We start from the raw sequence: 19,278 nt of genomic DNA, 5'->3' as shown, positions 1-19,278 counted from the left end.
GCGGTTAGAAAAGATGAAGTCATGAAATTAGCATATAAGTGGATCAACATGCAAAGTATCATGTTAAGTGAAATGAATCAAAAAGAGAGAGACAGACATAGAAAGATCGCACTCATCTGTGAAATATAAGGTAACAGAATGGGAGACTGACACCCAAGAGTAGTAGAGGTAAGGACCAGGAAGTCTGCCCCACAGCTTGGAACTGGCCTCATATGTTGGAGGAAAAGGCAGCTGAGATAGAAAAGGGAACACCAAGTAGAGGATGTTGGGAGGACCCATTCGGGTTGAAAGATGCATGCTGAAAGTAGACTATAGACCAAACATGATGGCCACTCAATACCTCTATTGCAAACTACAACACCCAAAATGAGAGAGAACAAAAAGGAATGCCCCGCCACAGAGGCAGGGTGGGGTGGTGGGGGGTGGGGGTGAGGCGGTGGGAGGGATTCTGGGAACATTGGTGGAGGAGAGGGATCACTGTATGACTGAAATGCAAACACAAAAGTTCATAAGTTTGTAACTATCTCACGGTGATTCACTGATAACATTTTTTTTTAAATCATGCAAAAGATAAGTGGACTTGATGAATCTGAGAAATTGACAAATTTATAATTTCATAATAAATTTTAGTGAGAAGCAATTAGTCACAGGAAAAAATAGGTTTTCTTCAGTTTCAAACACAAGACATTGCTCCTTTGTGGAGGAGGGTGGGGGAAACCATTAGCTGTTAAAGTAAAACTTTTAAAATAAAGCAAAAGATCACAAAAGTAAAAAAAAAAAAAGACTCTGGAGTCAGACCTCTAGATTTAAGTCTTGACTCAACTATTATCATGCAATCATTCGACAAACATGCCATTTGATCTCTTAGTATCTCAGTTTTCATATTGGAAACAGAGAAAATACAAGTATCTTTAGAGTATTATAGAAACAACATGCAAAAATACATATAAAGGACTTCACTGTTTTGGGGCCATAACCAGCTGTGCTCAGGACTTCAGGCTCTGTGCTCAGGAATCCCGTCTGGCAGGGCTCAGAGGACCATTTGTGGATCTGGGGATAGTTCAATTGCCCGACAGCGTGCAAGCAAAGGTGCCTTACCCGTTGTACTCTCTCTCTAGCCCAGCAGTTAATTATTATTTTAAAAGTTTTCCTTCCCTCCCTACTCACTGTTCTAACTCAGGTAAACTGATAGTAGAATAAACCACGATCTTTATCCAGGGGCCTGAGTGATAGCACAGCGGGTAGGGCGTTTGTCTTGCACTCGGCCGGCCAGGGTTCAATCCCCGGCATCCCATATGGTCCCCCAAACACCGCCAGGAATAATTATTGAGTGCAAAGCCAGGAGTAACCCCTGAACATTGCCAGCTGTGACCCAAAAAGAGAAAAAAAGGAAAAAAAGATCTTTATCCATAGTTCTGCTACTACATTTACAACAACTAGAAGCAGCAATGTTTAACATCAATTGCAAGTAGAAAAAATGGACTATATAATAAATGGATTTGAACAATTAGATAGTCATTTGAAAAAAGATAAAGTGACTCCGCATCCCATACCACACAGCAAGTGGATCAAAATTTAAATGTTTCCCTTAGGGGAAACAAAAGGAAAGCAGGCAACAAAGCAAAAGAGTTCTCTATATACATGCAAGTGAAAGATCAAATTTTTTTCTTTTTTTTCTTTTCTCTTGCCCCGGTGCATGACTGTCTTCACCGGGGCCCCTCGGAGAGGGTCGGTTGAGTTTCCCTCCCCACCCCGAGCAGAGCCCCTGCAGCCCAAGACCTCCAGAACCTAGGCACAGCCATGCTCAAGGGCCCTCTCCACATGTTCGGAGAAGCCTCACACATGAAGGAACCGCAGAGGAATCCAGGTGTGTGGGACCCGGGGCTGAGATCTCCAAGCCTGCTTGGATGGGGACTGGGCCTCTTCAGCCCAGATCCCCCATTTTCCAGTAGCTAGGCGGTCACACCCAGAAACTGTCCCGGGTACCGTGTAATCTCATCAACGGCCAACATCTAGAGACTATAAAACCAATCTCCCGGACATCTTACAGCCATCTTACAGCCTAGTTCTCCCTCTCGGAGAACCTGGCAAGCTCCCTGTGGTGTATTCATATGCCAAATACAGTAACAATGATGAGTCTCATTCTCCTGACCCTGAAAGAGCCTCTAATGTGGCACCATTGGGAAGGATGAGTAAAGAGAGGTTGCTAAAACCTCAGAGCTAGAAGGCAGTGCCCAGGAGTCACCAGCCACACCCGGCAGCATTGGGAAGTGGGACACAGGAAAATATAGTACTTAGCATGGGGTATACCACTTATTTATTTAAATTGTATGTGTGCATCTTTGGGGACCACACTAGGCAATGCTTGGAGAAACTGAACCTGGCCCTCCCATATGAAAAGCACATATGCTCTAGGCCTTTGAGCTATATCTTCCCAAGGCTAAATTATTATTATATTTAGATCTTGGAAACATCCATCAGTACTCAGGGCTTTCTCCTGGATCTAACCCTAGGAATCATTCTTGGCAGGGTTCAAGGGACCATATAGAATACCAGCAGCCTGCAAGGCATGTACCCAGTCCACTGTACTAATTCTCCAGCCCCTAGTCTGTTCTCTTTTGTCTCTCTAATAACTCTGCTTTTTTAAAAAGTTGCTATGGTTCCTACATTCTGTCCTACAACAATTGCATTCTGAGCTTTGTCAACTGTATTCTTTTTTTTTTTTTTTTGCTTTTTGGGTCACACCCGGCAATGCACAGGGGTCATTCCTGGCTCATGCACTCAGGAATTATCCCTGGCGGTGCTCAGGGATATGGGATGCTGGGATTCGAACTCGGGTTGGCCGCGTGCAAGGCAAACGCCCTACCCGCTGTGCTATCACTCCAGCCCCAAGTCAACTGTATTCTCGTCGAAAGGTTGACCCAAAATGGAAAATCAATAAATAACATTTACATTTTTACGACTATGTAAATATTATTCAAGAAAACATAATCCTGGCATAATTCTCTTCCTACTCTGCAGTCTAATGTCAAAATCTTAGGACAGTGTGAAAAGACTATTCCTAGAATCAAGGCCAAATGAATTTTTTATATTCTATAATTTATATCAGGCCCTTTTTTGGGAGAATAGAAGGGGAGGGGCACACCCAGATTGTTCAGGGATCACTCCCGGCAGTGCTCAAAGCAGTGCTGGGGATCCCATCTGGGCCAGCTGAGCGCAAGGCAAGCACTAATAACTGATGTACTATCTCTCCGGTTCCTGGGCCAAATTCCAAGTTAGTTCACAGTGGACCAAGATTTAATTCTGCTTTTCCTGCTCCTTTCTATGATTTGGGGGCCAACAGCAGCAGTGCTCAGGTGCTTAGGGGAATAAGCAATGCCAGGGATCAAACCTGGGCCTTCTGAATGCAAATCATGTGCTCCAGCCCTCTGAGCTGTGACCCCTGAACACAGCTGGGTGTTCATATTTAATTGCTTTTATTTTTCTCACATTTTACTGTATCAGAGATGCTTCCGGCCCCCAAGAACCATCCAGTTAAGAAAAAAGAAAATTAAATGATCTCAGCTGTATAACCATAATTAAAATCTTAGAATTCTTGGAGTATGTGACCACATTTGCAGCCGCACAAAATTTTATATGTTGGTAATCTCTTATACAAGGGCTCCAGGGTGAGATGCAACAATCTTCACACACTTTCCTCTAGGGAAACTTTTTTGGATCACTTTTAGCGGGTTATTCATAACAAGCAATACGAAGTTTTGGTATTCAGGTATTTAGGTCCTGCTTTGGGGGCTGGGTGGAAATATTCAAAGTATCGTGGTGGGTAGGTGTAATGGTGGTAGGATTAGTTTTGGAATGTTAGATGTAACAAATTATTGTGAACAACTTTTAAAAATAAAATGAATCTTTTTTTTTTTTTTTTGCTTTTTGGGTCACACCTGGCAATGCAAAGGGTTACTCCTGGCTTTGCACTCAGGAATTACCCCTGGTCATGCTCAAGGGACCATATGGGATGCTGGGAATCGAGCCTGGTCAGCTGTGTGCAAGGCAAACGCCCTACCTGCTGTGCTATCTCTCCAGCCCCTAAAATGAATCTTAAAAAAAGAAATTAACCTGAGCCTTCCTTACTCTTTTCTTTTGAATTGACTCAACTTTTTGCCAAACTTCTGCAGTACTTGTACTCAGTTTACTTTATAATTTTGCAGAAACAGATCCTTAAGTAAGATCCTTAAGTAAGTAACCGGGAAAAGAAGATAAGATCTCTCGGTCCATGAATGCCTAAAATTCTACCCTCATAATTGAAAATTTTTTATTATAATACCATGATTTATAAAGTTGTTCATAATACTGTTGTTTCCATCATTAACTGTTCAAGACCAAATGCCACCACCAATCCCACCACAGTGTGCCCTTCTCTTCACCAATGTCCCCACTTTTCCGCCCATCACCTTAGCCTGCCCCCTTGCAGGCACCAACAAATTCACTTCATATTGTTCGTTACCACACAAAGGCAAATAAAATAATCGAAACTTAGAACGAAAAGAGCCAGTTTGTTATCACTGTTGCATCTCAGTTATAATTGTTATATCTCAGTGATGTTAGTAAAGTCACTGAGGATCTACTGGGCCAGTAAGTGCTTGTGAGTTTTCTGCTATTGTTGAGCTTGGTTGGTATTATTGTTGAGCTTATTCTCACTGAGCTTGGTGGTCTTCTTTTTTGGGGGGAAAGGGTCACAGCCGGCGATGTACAAGAGTTACTCCTGGCTCATGCACTCAGGAATTCCTATTGGCAGTGCTCGGGGGACTATAAGGGACACTGGGAATCGAACCTGGGTCGGCCGTGTGCAAGGCAAATGCCCTACCTGCTGTGCTATCACTCCAGCCCCTGAGCTTGGTGGTCTTCTATGCAACACTTGGATCAGATGTACTGTAATTCCACAGGGCTGACAGTACTATGGAATTTGCAGGCATCCAGCCGTGTGGTCCAGGAGCTACGGATCTGGAACAATTTGGTGGCTTGACAGTTTGATGAGGTTCAGTGGCGGCGCTGGGCCATTTCTATGTTGGAGGGTGTAGGGTCTGACTTTGGGTTCATGTGCCTTCAGGCTGAAAGGAAAATCTGCCAGCCCCCATTCCAAGGAGGTCCCAATGTTCTCAGCCCTGACCAGTCTACCTGGGAAGATTCGGCAGTACCATGTTCTTCTGGAGATGTGACGTTGGGCCGTCTCTCTGTCAGCAACATGGCGGTGTGGGTGTACCCTCCTAATTATAGCCTCAAAATGAATCATTTGGGTGCAGTCCACTGTGGGGCTGCCGGCATCCCAACTCTGGGTGTGTGAGCTTTTACACGGTGCTCCACCCTGCAGGTGCACATGTCCTGTAGAGAGCTCAAATGTCCTTTACTTTCTGTCTTCTCCTCTCTTCTTCCCTCCCCTCCCTTCCTTTCTCTCTTCCCACACTGTCCTTAGAATTAGCATTCTTCCTCAAAACTAATTTATCCCCTGTTTAGAAATACCATTTGATATAATGATGACCGGGTTAAAAGCTGTTTCGTCTAGCACACAGATACCTGGGGTCTATCCCTGGCATCACGAATCCCTGAGCTCCAACAGCCGTGATCCCTGCATAGTCAGGAGTCATCCCTGAGCACTGCCAGATGTGGCCAAACTCCTCTCCCTGAAACGATAGATTCCTTCTTGCCTAAAAATATTCACAGGTATATGAAGCCTCATCAGATTGTTTTTTTTTTTCCCCATGCACAGGAACATGTTATAAACTTTTTTGGGAAATAGACTTAATTTAAAAACGAAGCCTAGAGATAATGCAAAAAATACCTCCCCCAAATCAAATTTTCTAACTAAATTTGAGTGGGAAATCTGGGCATGATTTAGTTAGGTCTACTGACTAAGAGTCACTCACAGACTGGAATCGCGTCCAGGCCTAATTGAGGAAATGAAGGATCTACTTCCAATACTGTGTGATAACTGATAATAGGAGACATATATATATATATGACTTTCATAAGTTTACAACGTGGCAAATCAGTTTTAACACACTGAGCAAAGCAGGAAATGCAGGACAGTTCTGGGATCTAATTATTTAAGCTTATTTAAGCCTACCATCTCATTTGTTATCTCCATTGTCTATCTTTTTTTTTCCTTTCTAGTTTTTAGGCCCCAAGCTGTGCTCAGTGGACCATATGTGGTATCAGAGACTTAATGTGGTATCACAGGTAAGGCAAGTTAACCCACTGGAACACACAACGGTAACCCACTGTACTATAGCTCTGTTCAGCCCCCACAAACACGCACTCATACTGAGGCAACTAAGATAAGTCAATTAAACTAAGATGCACATCTTTGGAATTTGGGAGGAAACTGGAGTACCAAGGAAAAAATTCACACAGATATGGGAAGAATGTGCAAACTCCACACAGACGGTGCAGAACAGAAATTTTTGGTCATCAACATCAGGAACCAAAATTATTTTAGTTCAGGACATGCTGAATTTTAAATTCTGACAGACTGAAATAGATAAGGAATGCAAAAAATATACACTATGAAAATGCTAATTGTAAGTCAAACAGGGTTGGAGAGAGTAGAATAGATAGGACTTGTGTCTGCCTTGTACCTGGCCATTCTAGATTCAATCACTGACACCACACATGGTCCCTTGAGCCCCACCAGAGTGACACATGATCACCATCAAGTATGGCCCAAAGAACCAAAGCAGAATGGGGAGGGGAAAGAAGAAAAAAAGCAGGGTAAGAGCATTAGTATCAGACAAATTGGACTTTAGGATCTATTATGATTTGTGTATGTGTATGTGTGTGTGTGTAATATATGTGTGTATGTATTTCAAATGGTAAAAAACATCAAGAAACTTTTAACATTCTTACACTTGAATGCTCTAATAACTGACATTCAAGATATATAACGCAGGGGCTGGAGTGATAGCACAGCGGGTAGGGCGTTTACCTTGCACGCGGCTGACCCGGGTTCGAATCCCAGCATCCCATATGGTCCCCTGAGCACCGCCAGGGGTAATTCCTGAGTGCATGAGCCAGGAATGACCCCTGTGCATTGCTGGGTGTGACCCAAAAAGCAAAAAAAAAAAAAAAAAAAAAAGATACATAACGCAGGGTTGGGGATGTGGCTCAGTGATACAGCAATTGTCTTGCATGGGTGAGGTTCTGGGTTCAATTCCTGGTATTACCAAGAAAATATCAATTGGGATTGGAGGGATAGTACATATGTTAAGAAGTTTTGCCTTGCTTACAGTCATCCCTAGTTCCTTCCCCAACTCCATACTCGTACACCATACTTGCACACAAAATATTTTCTCACAGAGCAAGAATTACGATCTAAGTAAAAATAAAGAGTCAGCTCATTAAAATGAATGGAGGGGCTGTAGCAATAGTACAGCAGGTAGGGAGTCTGCCTTGCACGCGGCCGACCTGGGTTCGAATTTCAGTATCCCATATGGTCCTCTGAGCACCACCAGGGGTGATTCCTGAGTGCAGAACCAGGAATAACCCCTGTGCATTGCCAGCTGTGACCCACAAAGCAAAAAAAAAAAAAAAAAAAGAATGGAGGGGCTGGAGCAATAGCACAGCAGGTAGGGCGTTTGCCTTGCATGCGGCCGACCCGGGTTCGATTCCCAGCATCCCATATGGTCCCCTGAGCACCGCCAGGGGTGATTCCTGAGTGCAGAGCCAGGAGTAACCTCTGTGCATTGCCGGGTGTGACCCAAAAAGCAAAAAAAAAAAAGAATGGAATGCAGCCAAAGAAACTTTTTTAAAAAATCTGGGGCTAGAGAGCAGGACAGGACAGGACAGGACAGGAAGTAAGCTGCTTGCCTGCTTTGCAGCAGACTACAGTTTGATCCCTGGCACCAACTAGGGTACCCCAAGCACCACCAGGAGTGACCCCTGACCACAGAGCCAAGAGTTAGCCCTAAGCACAATGACTGGGTAGGTATGATCATATAACAAGAAACAAACAAAATAAACCCAAGCAAACTTAAAGATCCCTCCCAAATTCAACCGTACACTAGTCTGTCAAAGGGGAAAAGCGGCATGACACTTCCTTGATGATTCTTGGCCACACAGGGTGGGCCTCAGGATTTGTTGTTCAGAAGCTACTAGGGGTACATCTAGCTCTGCCCAGAAATCCATGTGGTACCAGGAAACCCACGCCCACATTATCTTTTAATTAAACTGAATTCATAATTAAAAACCTACCCACAAAGAAAATGCACCCACAGATAATAATGAATTCAATGAAACCCTTAAGGAAGGAATAATACCAGTCTTAAACAAATTTTTTAACAAGGAGAAGGGAATACTTCCCAACTTGTGTCAGTTTTATTTATCTGAGAGGTTGCCTTTCAAGGAACAGGTAAATTTTTTTCTTAGCTTACTTATTTTTTCCTCTGCTTTGCTGAGGTTTAACAAAGGAATGAAAGTGGAAACAAATTATCTTTGGGATGCAGGTAAAGTTCAATCTGAGGGAAACTTAGAGCTTTAAATAATTACACTGAAAAATACCTAAGGCCAAATGACCTGAATGTCGGTTAGAATTTACAATAATAACTCATACATTGCTACTCAGTAATCCAGAATTTACTGGTAAAGCTGAATGTATTTTAACTCTATCACGCAACAGTTTTTCTTCTGGCATGGTAAGAAAACCTCTAGTCTTGAAGGATCTCTCTCCCTGAACATGAAGCCCAGGTTGCTACCTCCCCTGAAATGTGGACGGCCCACAGCGATTTACTTCTAAGAACAAAATACAGTAGCACACTTTTATCAGAAGTTATTTTGAAATCAAAATGACAATGAATGCATAAAATAGTTAACATTATAGATGCCTGTATCTTTCCTCTACACACGTACATTAACAAGTAACAGTTAAATAGAACTGTAACGATAGTCTATTAAAAAAGTGATATCTCAAAAAATTTAAGGGATGTTCTATTAAAGGAACTCATACTGGGTTGAAGAGATAGTATGCTGGCTATTGGACACTAGCCTTGCACATGCCTGAACTGGACTCGATCCCCAGCACCCCGGATGGTCCCCTGAGACTTGCCAGAAGTGATCCCTGAGCACGGAACCAAGAATAACTCCTAATCAGCATCAGGTGTGCCCCCCCCTCCCAAAAAAAAGAACCAATACTTCATATGAAACAATATTTTTTTCTAGAGACTTAAATGAATTTTAAGTGCCTATTGCAACATCAAAGAAAGTATAATTAAGAGAGAAAATAAATGGAATTATATATAACAAAAAGTTTAAAATCAGAAAGCAAAACATGAGAGGAAGAAAATAAAAACAAAAGACAATGAATAGTAAACTCATGAACAAATAAACTTTAATTCAACTAAATTATCTCCTGACATGTGAATATATACACCAATTAAAAGCTTCGTCAAAAGTGGATTAAAAAAAGACCTGTGCACTGTCTACAAAATCCATTTTAAAAGAATAGGCAGGCTGGAATGATAGTACAGTAGGAAGGGCGCTTGCCCTGTGCATGGCTGACCTGGGTTCAATCTCCAGCCGCACATAATGTCCCTGAGCCCCACCAGGAATGATCTCTGAGTGCAGAGCCTTGTTTACTGCAAGGTGGTGGCCCCAAAACCAAGGGGGGAAAAAAAAGTAACCAGTAAAGCAGCAATGATAGGGTATGCACAACTACGAGATAACAGGTCAAGGCAAACTAAAGTGGAGACACTAAATATACTAATTACATGTCCTGGAAGAGTTAAAGTGAAAACTAGCAATGCGGAGTACTGACAGGGATGTGGAGCCAGAGTATAAAGTGGTATACAGCATTTTATAAAGCAGCTCAACAGTTTATTACAAAGTTAAACATATACTTAACCAAATCCTACTCCTAAACATAAGGTAAACTGGAACATACATCTACCCCAAAACACAGAAGTCTGTAGTAGTTTTATTCATAATAGTCCATCCTGGAAAGAACGCAAAGATCCATCAACAGGAGAAAGGATTCTTAAATACTAGAGTGCAGCAATATAATTGAATACTCTCGGGGAAAAAAGTTACTGATACATGCATACAATATGAATGAAGTTAAAATAATTTTGCTGTATAAGGAAGTTAGGCACGAAGTAACATGTAAATTAAAAATAAGTGGTCAGGGGCTGGAGTACAGCAGGGAGGATGGCGCAACCTGGGTCGGATTCCCAGCATCCCATATGGTCCCTGAGCACCACCTGGAGTGATTCCTGAGTGCAGAGCTAGGAATAACCCCTGAACACCACCAGGTGTGGCCCCAAAACAAAACAAAAAAGGTAGCCAACGGGACCCCAGTGATAATACAGTGGGTAGATGGGTAGGGTGTTTGCCTTGCACATAGCAAACCAGGGTTCTATTCCTGGCCACCCCTATTGGTCCCCTGAGCACCTCCAGGAGTGATCCCTGAGTGGAGAGCCAGGAGTAAGCTCTGAGCAGAGCAGGGTGTGGCCCCAAAACAAAAAATACATTTTAAAGTGGTCAAGGGATTGAATCCGGGTAGGATGCACGCAAGGGAAGCACCTTACCCACTATACTCTTCTCTTTATCCGTGGTGATGGAATCACAACTAGGTCCTCTACACTTCTAAAATAAAGACCAACTGATCTGATTGTTAAGTAGGAAACAAAGGTAGATACATGGTCAAATTTTATTACATTGTACCCTTGAGATCAGACTGTTTCCTCTAAGTAAATCACAGTTGTTTAAAAGAAAAAGGATTTACAGTAATGGCCTTTAGTCTTTACTCTCAGAGCAGTCATCAAACTTTTAAAGGACCAAAAGTAAATATTTTACACTTTCTAGTCATATGATCTCTGTTACAACTACCCTACTCTTCTACTGTATTATGACAGTATGGAGGCAAGATGGAAACAATGAGCATGGCTATGTTCCAACAAAAGCATTTATAAAACCAGGTAGCAAGCTGGATTTGGTCCACAAACTAAAGTTTGCTAAGTCCTGATTAACAAATAGAAAAACTGATCTTCAAAATTAACTAATATAAACTGTTCTTTCTCTATAAAGATAACACAATTATTAGAAGTCAATTACAATCCTCACACAATTTTAATTTTTCTTATACTTATTTGATCATTTATAATAGGAAAATAACCCAGAAAGAAAAAAACATTTACTGCAAGCCATTGAAAAGCCAATTTGCTTCAATCACTATTATACTTTAAATACAAACAGGAAGATAAGAAAAATTTGCATTTAACATAAACCAGGGAATAATATTAAGACATAACCTGGGGAGTGGGGAAGACAGTATGACGGTAAGGTGCTTGACTTTCAAATGGCCGACCATCAGGGTGTGCAGTGAATTTTCTGAGTACTTGCATTGCATTCCCATTTTAAAAACTAGGCAAGCTATAGTAATTTTTTTATGAACTGGAGCTCATTAAAAAAAAAAAAAAGCACCCAACCACAAGTAGGGCGCTTGCCTTGCAGGCTGCTGACGACAGTCTGAACCCAGGCAATACACAGGGTCCTCTGAATATCTCCAGGAGTGATTCCTGAGCACAGGGCTGGGAGTAAGCCCCGTCCACCACTAGGTATGATCCTAAATCTCCTTCCAATGAGTGTGTGTGTTTACGTATACATTACATATTTGCCTAAATATGTTGAACATTCCAAATACACTTAAATATAAACACACACACACTCAAACAATATGACCCACAATGTTGACACCTTTATTTTACCTGTTGATTTAAAGTTTTTGAATCATGCCGAGTACTCCTCATGATCATCTAATTGGGTCTTCATTTATATTAAAAATTAAGGATAGCAAATACTTTTCACTGTTTATCAAAATGCATTTCAAATGTGAGAGGGGATAAGGGAATAAATATTTCATGAGAAGTACCAAAAACTAATTTTTTCTCATTTAGGTAAGGTTCAAATACTGATAATCCTTCATGCAGAGTATACAACTAGGTATAAGTAACCTCAAAAGCAGTGTGACTCTAAGTTGCCTAAAAATGTTTGCTTATCTTCATGATGGAGCAATGTCAAGGCCACGGGGATGGTGGTTCGATGTAGTAACTCTGTACATCGATACCATAAATTTGAACACTACTGCAACTGTATTATACAAGCTATGATAAAAATAGTTTTTAGTAAGATGCCAATTTAAAAAATAAATTTAATTCTCTCACCACAGAGTAACCATACCTAGTTGAAAAAAATACTAGCAAAATTAGAAGACTCAGGTTCCAACATATGTTTGCAACCTGTGTGACAATGTGCTATTTGTTAATCAAACATTTTTGAAGGCTTATTAAGTACCTAGCACTGGAAACACAGAAGTGAAGGAAATACCAAAAATCCCTGCTGTCATTCTAAGTAATCATTTAATCTCTATAAACAATTATTTTCTTTCTCTAGAATGAGTTTCAGGGGCTGGAGTGATAGCACAGCGGGTAGGGCATTTGCCTTGCACGTGGCCGACCCGGGTTTGAATCCCAGCATCCCATGTGGTCCCCTGAGCACCGCCAGGGGTGGTTCCTGAGTGCAGAGCCAGGAGTAATCCCTGTGCATCGCCAGGTGCAACCCAAAAGCAAAAAAAAAAAAAAAAAAAAAAGAGTTTCAAATTTAAGAATATTTTCAATTCTTATTGCTCCAAGAACTAAGAGAAAAGCTTTGTTTGCAAAGGTTAGATCATTAATTTACACAAACTTACATCAGTCAACTCTTTTTTAAAAATCCACATTACCTTCCTGAACTCAGGAAAGTTATGATACATAATCCATTCTTGACACTGGCTAACCTGTTACAACACCATACCCAAAGAACAAATACAGAAAAATAAAACCTGCTACTCTAGAAAAATTTAAATTTTAGCTTGTATAATCTAGAAAATGAGGCATAACTAAGCTCTTTCAGGGTTGGAATCCAAAAAAGTATGACAATCTTAAATTTCCCCTTTTTTTGGCGGGGAGGGGTGTTGCTGAGTGGGAAGGGTTTGGGCCACACCCATAGATGCTCAGTGGTTATTCCTGGTAACGCTCAGAGGACCATATGTAATGCCTGGGATGAGACCCAGGTCAGCCACATGCAAGACAAACAAACTACTCCCTGTACTATCTCTCCAGCCCTTTAAATTTGTTTTTTAATAAATAATTCTACAGATCTTTACAATGTTTGCCTATAGAAATATAGATCTAGTTAATGAGGTAATCAATTTATTTTTCTGCAGAATAAGACCAGATCTTCATTATCTTAATAATAGCTGCTGCCTAACAGATGGTTGGAAATTTCAAATTGGATATTCAAATTGATTCCTATACCTAATACTTGGCAAAGTGGATAAGGCATTTGCCTTGCACGCGGCCGACCCGGGTTCGATTCCTCCATCCCTCTTGAAGAGCCCAGCAAGCTACCAAGAGTATCCCACCCGCATGGCAGAGCCTGGCAAGCTCCCCGTGGCGTATTCAATATGCCAAAAACAGTATCAAGTCTCACAATGGAGACGTTACTGATGCCCGCTTGAGCAAATCAATGAACAATGGGACAACAGTGCTATAGTGCTACCTGATACTTGCATTTTTCTTTCAGTTATCATTATGATATATTACACACACACACACACACACACACACACACACACACGATGCAGGCTAGTTCTTCAAGCAAAATTCCCTAAGTCCAAAAAGGTAAATTTTTAAAATGTCACATACATTTATTTTCCCCAGAGCTCTAGAATCATAAATTACACTTCTGATAAAGGAACACTGATTATATTCCTTCAGAGGCACCTAAAGAGACACCAAGAGCAACTTTAGATATGGCTGCGCCTGCATATCTAGTTTCTAAGGTTCATGTCTTTTTTTTCTTTTTGGTTATCTAAAACTAATTAAATATATCAAAAAGAAGCTTCACCATTTACAGTGTTCAAAGTTTGCCAGTGCAAGCTAATTTCACTCAATTTCAAGGACAAAACAAAAACTAAAATAAGCAGTAGTTCCTAGCTGTTTTAATTTTGGACATCTTTAGGTTTATCTCACATGTTCTATTAGGTTCAGGACTTTTAAGGCATTTTCAGAATATGAATACCATCACCAACTCCCAAAACCAAATTGCAAAAGTGTTAAAAATTGTTGATAAGAAGAGTGGTGGGCTGAAAGTGGTAGAACTAGTTTATGAAAAAACAATAAGCGTGAATTTTTACGTTTTTTACTATTTTCTACAGTAATCAGTACTCTAGTACATTTCCAAAAGTGGCTTCTAGAACTAAATTCTCAGCCCTATCAAAGAGCAAATTCTTAGAGCAAACCCATCAAAAATTTAAAGCCCCATGATTTAAATCTTCGTTTTTAATTTTTTAATTTTTTTCTTTTTTGCTTTTTGGGTCACACCGGTCGATGCACAGGGGTTATTCCTGGCTCTGCACTCAGGAATTACTCCTGGCGGTGCTCAGGGGACCATATGGGATGCTGGGAATCGAACCTGGGTTGGCCGCATGCAAGGTAAACACCCTACCCGATGTGCTATTGCTCCAGCCCCTAAATCTTCTTTTTTTTTAATCCTGATTTTAATTTGAGATTCTAATAAAAGACTAACTCAAACACTAAAAAAACTGAAATGATAACAGAAAAACCACTACCATAAAATATTTATTATTCCACTTTCCTGCCATTCACCATTCAGATAGAACCCTTATGACTAAAAATTAGGTATAATGGGGGAGAAAGGTCAGGGTTTGAAACTGCAGTCAGTATATGTAGGTTTAACTTTGGTGTATCTAAACCAAACTTTCTGAGCCTAATTTTTCATCTCTAAAATGAGATTATTAATACCCACCTTGAAGAACTGTTATAATGACAAGTGGAAATACATATAAAACAGCACTAAGTAGAAACTTTAGCTGGTAGTATTATTTTAGTAGTTATAAACACATCCAAAAGAAGATATAAGAAATGACATGATCAGAACACAGATCAGACTGGGTTATACTTAAATGCTAAAACAAAACAATGACAGTTCAAGAAAAACTGTGGGTTAAGTTTTTTCTTCACATTTTAAATGCAGAGGATAATAGGACAGCCCTTCTTTATAAATATGCAAAATCCAAAATTAGCTACAGGTCTACTTATTTTGAAGATGAATAAATAAAAATAAAAGCATATTATCACACAAAAAACATAATTTCATAGCAGGTGAGATGACTTCACCATTGGAAAAATGACGCCAAAACTAAGATTTTAAAATGTTTATGAAAGGATAGTAAAAGATTCCTACCTTCAAACCGACTGCTATAAGATCTGTAACAACACTGTATGGAGAAAGTAAAAAGAGAAAATGGAAAACAAAGTTAGAGAACAAGTTTTAAAACGACAGATAAGATCAAAGAGAAAAGAAAAAGCTTTATGTTAAATAATAAAAATAAGAATGTGATGAGTTGTGAAATGTTAATAAAAAGAAAAGTGATAGGACAGTCTAGCAACAGCAAAGTTGTCAAAACAAAACTTTAATAGCAATGTCAGAAACAAATCAAATTCTTTCAGTATTTAGAAATGTATAGTTGTGCCTCAATAAATGTTTATCTATTTATCCCTAACCAATCCAAACCCCAAACTTAAAATCATTAACATATATTCATTTAATTCACTGATATAATCAATTTTAAATGAAACTAATGAGATCTTAAGGAAGAAGGTATCTAAAATTTTCATTTACTACCCAAAATGATCTAGTCTCTCACAACTAAAATATGTCAGATTTCAAGATATCAAAAGTTTCTGATTTGCTTTACTGAAAAATTCTACATCAAAACTGTGGCTAAGCAAGATTATCTTAGTAAGAAATTAGCACATACACAGCTGCATAAATGCAATGGGGATCTAAGAAGGAACTAGAATGATACTGTGACTGGTAGTTTGTTAACGATCCAGAAAAAAAAGAAAGGACTATTTTGACTGTGGGATATACAGAAATTTAACAAGCTTCCTGAAAACAAAAAGTTCAAAACCATGTAAATTAAGGTAAAACCTTCAAAGTTCAGCTGAACAAAAATCTGTCTCTTCTAACTCACAATAAACTGTCTTCAATTGTTTGTCTCCCTATCTCCTAAAACAAAGTTACAACTAAACTGTATACATTGTTAAGAACCTAGTGTCCTGGGCTGGGAAAGACAGCTCAATGGGCTGCCTGGAGAGAAGGTCAAGGTTACATCTCAGAGGGCACTTCATGGGTACTACCCAAGGCCACCCCCAGCACAGACCCTGTGTGTCCAAAATCCCCCAATCCAATACTAATAAAATAAAATAACCTGTATTATTTAACATACAAATTTATGACTGAATAATGATGAAAAGTGTTTGAAATAATCATGCATGCAGATTAGAGATGGAACTTAAAATTAATTTTTCTGGAATTGACATGTAATAATCCTTTATTGTGTGCATTAAAAATAAATCTAGAAATTATGGTATTGGTTATGATGCAAAAAGTGAAACAAAGTCCTACTTTAAGCTCCCAAATGAACTTACCTTTCCTCATGCCTTCTTTCCCCCCCACATACTGAAAACAATAAACTGATTCTTTAATATGATCTTTATTGTTTTATTATTGGCATGATAATAATATCTGGGAGTCCCCCTTCATAACCTGGAGATGTATGTATAGCACACACACACCCCCCACGAAGCTTTCAGTGTCATTTACTACTAAACTGAACCCAGATATCCATTCCTCCCACCTCCTTCCCCTGATAACCATCGTATTTTTCTCCAAATCTCAGTTACTTTTGTCGTATGCTGTGAGTTCCCTTTACTTTTAACAAACTATTCGCTTTAAAACCACAGGTTGAAGAGAGGGTTAAAGGTTGAAGAGAGGGTTAACTTGTTAAACACTTTGCAAAAGAGTTAAGTCTGCACTTCAGTTGTCCAGGAGTTCACAACCAAGACAACTAGCCCCGAGACCAAAAAAAAAAAAAAAAAAAAGAACTACTACCACTCCTCAAATAAGCAGCTCAGCGATAATTGACTCCTTGGAATGCAACACGAATTTTACCGCCTTCCTGAATCGAAACACTGGCAGAGTTACACCAGTTATTAAAACAACGAAATTTTGCAACACACACAGGTAAGGTTCAACTGAATACGGTCATGTGAATTGAGCTTTCAACAGTGCTGGCAGAGAAGCTTCAATTAAACAATTTTTTTAAAAAAAATATTGCTTCTTCGAGTAAATACTGAGCTTATCATCCCAGCTAGAAACCTAAAACTGTATTCTAATGCCATGAGTTCGCCCAATACACCAGATTTTTCACAGGGTGGAAGCAGGCGGACTGCGGGACTGACTCCACCGCCTTTCCGGACTCCATAGCGAGGCAACAAGCATTACTCGGCAACATGTGCACGGTTTCTCGGGGAAGCCAGCTCCTCACGTTCTTGCAACCAACAAGTGGACGGAAATCTTGCCATCGAGAGCATGCAAACAGCCAAAAAAGAAGGAAAAAAAAAAAAGCCCCTCCGATGTACACTGCAAAACAGGTAAATGGATTTGCAGATTGCAACTAAGCGGGACATTTAAAATAAATTTTTTTTTTCCTGCAAGCACCTCATCTACCTCGATCTTTTAATTCCGTTCACCCCAGCCCCGCTCTCGTTCCCTTCCGTCATTCAAAAAACCAGTCACAGGACCCGTTTCCTCTATCTAATCCCTGGTCCACCCCACCACCAGCACCCCGCTCCCCCGAGAAATACTGATCCAGGATGGCTCTAAATCTTTTTTGATTCTGGCCGCGGGAGCTCATTAACTTCCCTGAGCGCTCGAAAGCCCCGGGGGACGCCGCCCCCCAATGCCCCCCCCTTTTTTTCACTTTTTTTTTTTTTGCAGACGCGGCAAGTGAAAGGATTCGGCAAGTTGCTCCAGGGGGTGGGGGTGGGGTGGGGGCGGGGGGGTGGGCGCCAGGAGACCGCACACGCCCACGGCCTTCCCCCGCCACCCCCGAGGGCAGCCGCCCCGCACCCCGCGAGCTGCCCCGTCGGGGCGGCTCCCCGCGCAGACCCCGCGAGCGAGCCGCGGGAGCCGCGCGCCGCCCGCCCGGACGTGTACGGACCCGCGCGCCCCGCCGTCCGCCGGGGCCCCGCGCCAGCGCACGCCCCACCTCACCGGTAAACAGCAACTCCCCGAGCGGGAGGACGCCCGCCCCGAGCGCCGCCTCCGCCTCCCCCGGCGCCGCGCACCATTTTCTGAGAGGAAGTGTCGGGAAGGCAGGGCGCCCCGCACGCCCGGGCCGAGGGCGGACCCCCCGCTCCCCTGCGCCCCGGCGCCCCCCGCCGCTCCCCCGCTCAGACCCCCGGGCGCCGCGCGAGGGGGCAAACGGGCGTCCGGGAGACGGGAGGGGGGGAAAGAAAAGAAAAAGGGGAGAGAGAAGAGACGGCGGACTCCCCCCGGGCCCCCCTTGCACACACACACACACGCGCGCGCGCGCGCACACACACCCGCGACTCGGGGCTCCCCGAGGAGGCGCCCCCGGAAGCCCCGCCGACGGGCTCGCTCGGCGCCGCCGCGCCCCGTTCTGGCCCCGGCGTCGACGCGGCGCGCCCCGGAGGGGAGAGGAAGCGGGGCGAGCGCAGCTCCCGCCGAGCGCTTACCCATCCATGGCCCAGACGGAGCAGCGCACCGGGCGGCGGGGGGGACGGACGGGCTCGCCGCGGGCGCACGGAAGCGGCGAAGGCGGCAGGGCGGCCCCGGGCGCGGGCGAGCGGCGCGGCTCCCGAGCCCCGGCCGGTCGGCGGTGGAAGGAGAGTGGGAAACAGGGGCGGAGACCAGGGACGCTCCCGCCACCGCCGCGCCCCCGCCTTCCCCAGCCCGCAAGCGCGTCCCCGCCTCGCCTGCGCCCGCCCCTCCGCGCCGCCGCCCGGCCCTCGGCCCCGCCCGCGCGCGCCCTCCGCCTCGGCTCCAGGGCGCCCTCTTCCTGCCGGGGGGCCGGCGACTCCGCCTCCCGGGGGCCCCGGGGCGCGCGCGCGCGCGTCCCCGCCCCGCGCGCTCCCCCAGCCCCCCCCCACCCCCGCGCGCCGCTCGGGCGTCCGCGGGAGCGCGCGCCTTGTGCTCCGCGCCTCTCTCCGCCCCACCCGCCGTCCCGTGGGCTCCTGCTGGCCTTCCGGGTTCTCCGCCTAAAGGTGGCCTGACCTGGACACCGCCCTCTAGCAGCGGGGGAAGAGGTGGGGACCCGAGTCCCGAGAGTAAGTAGGAGTGTCCCAGGACGGCGCCGGCGGGGCCCCG

At 43.1% G+C, this 19,278-nt stretch overlaps 1 protein-coding gene across 3 annotated transcripts in view; it reads right to left on the bottom strand.

The window, feature by feature from the left end:
• The window catches only part of PTBP3 (polypyrimidine tract binding protein 3), an 87,576-nt gene extending 68,719 nt beyond the window's left edge, over positions 1–18,857 (bottom strand). Inside the window, exons 1-2 of one of the 3 annotated variants that reach the window (XM_055121896.1) lie at positions 18,648–18,768; positions 15,286–15,319 (exon numbers count right to left, since the gene is read on the bottom strand). In XM_055121896.1, the coding sequence (XP_054977871.1) occupies positions 15,286–15,319; positions 18,648–18,655 (42 nt within the window). In that variant the 5' untranslated portion in view covers positions 18,656–18,768. Of the gene's footprint in view, positions 1–15,285; positions 15,320–18,162; positions 18,175–18,647 lie in introns of those variants that run through there. The other 2 variants (XM_055121904.1, XM_055121911.1) reach the window with 2 other exon arrangements.
• Positions 18,858–19,278: the final 421 nt, after the last annotated feature.

Source organism: Sorex araneus, chromosome 1, assembly GCF_027595985.1.
Source record: "Sorex araneus isolate mSorAra2 chromosome 1, mSorAra2.pri, whole genome shotgun sequence".
Classification (NCBI taxonomy): domain Eukaryota; kingdom Metazoa; phylum Chordata; class Mammalia; order Eulipotyphla; family Soricidae; genus Sorex; species Sorex araneus.
This window is presented reverse-complemented; position numbering and strand designations above follow the sequence as displayed.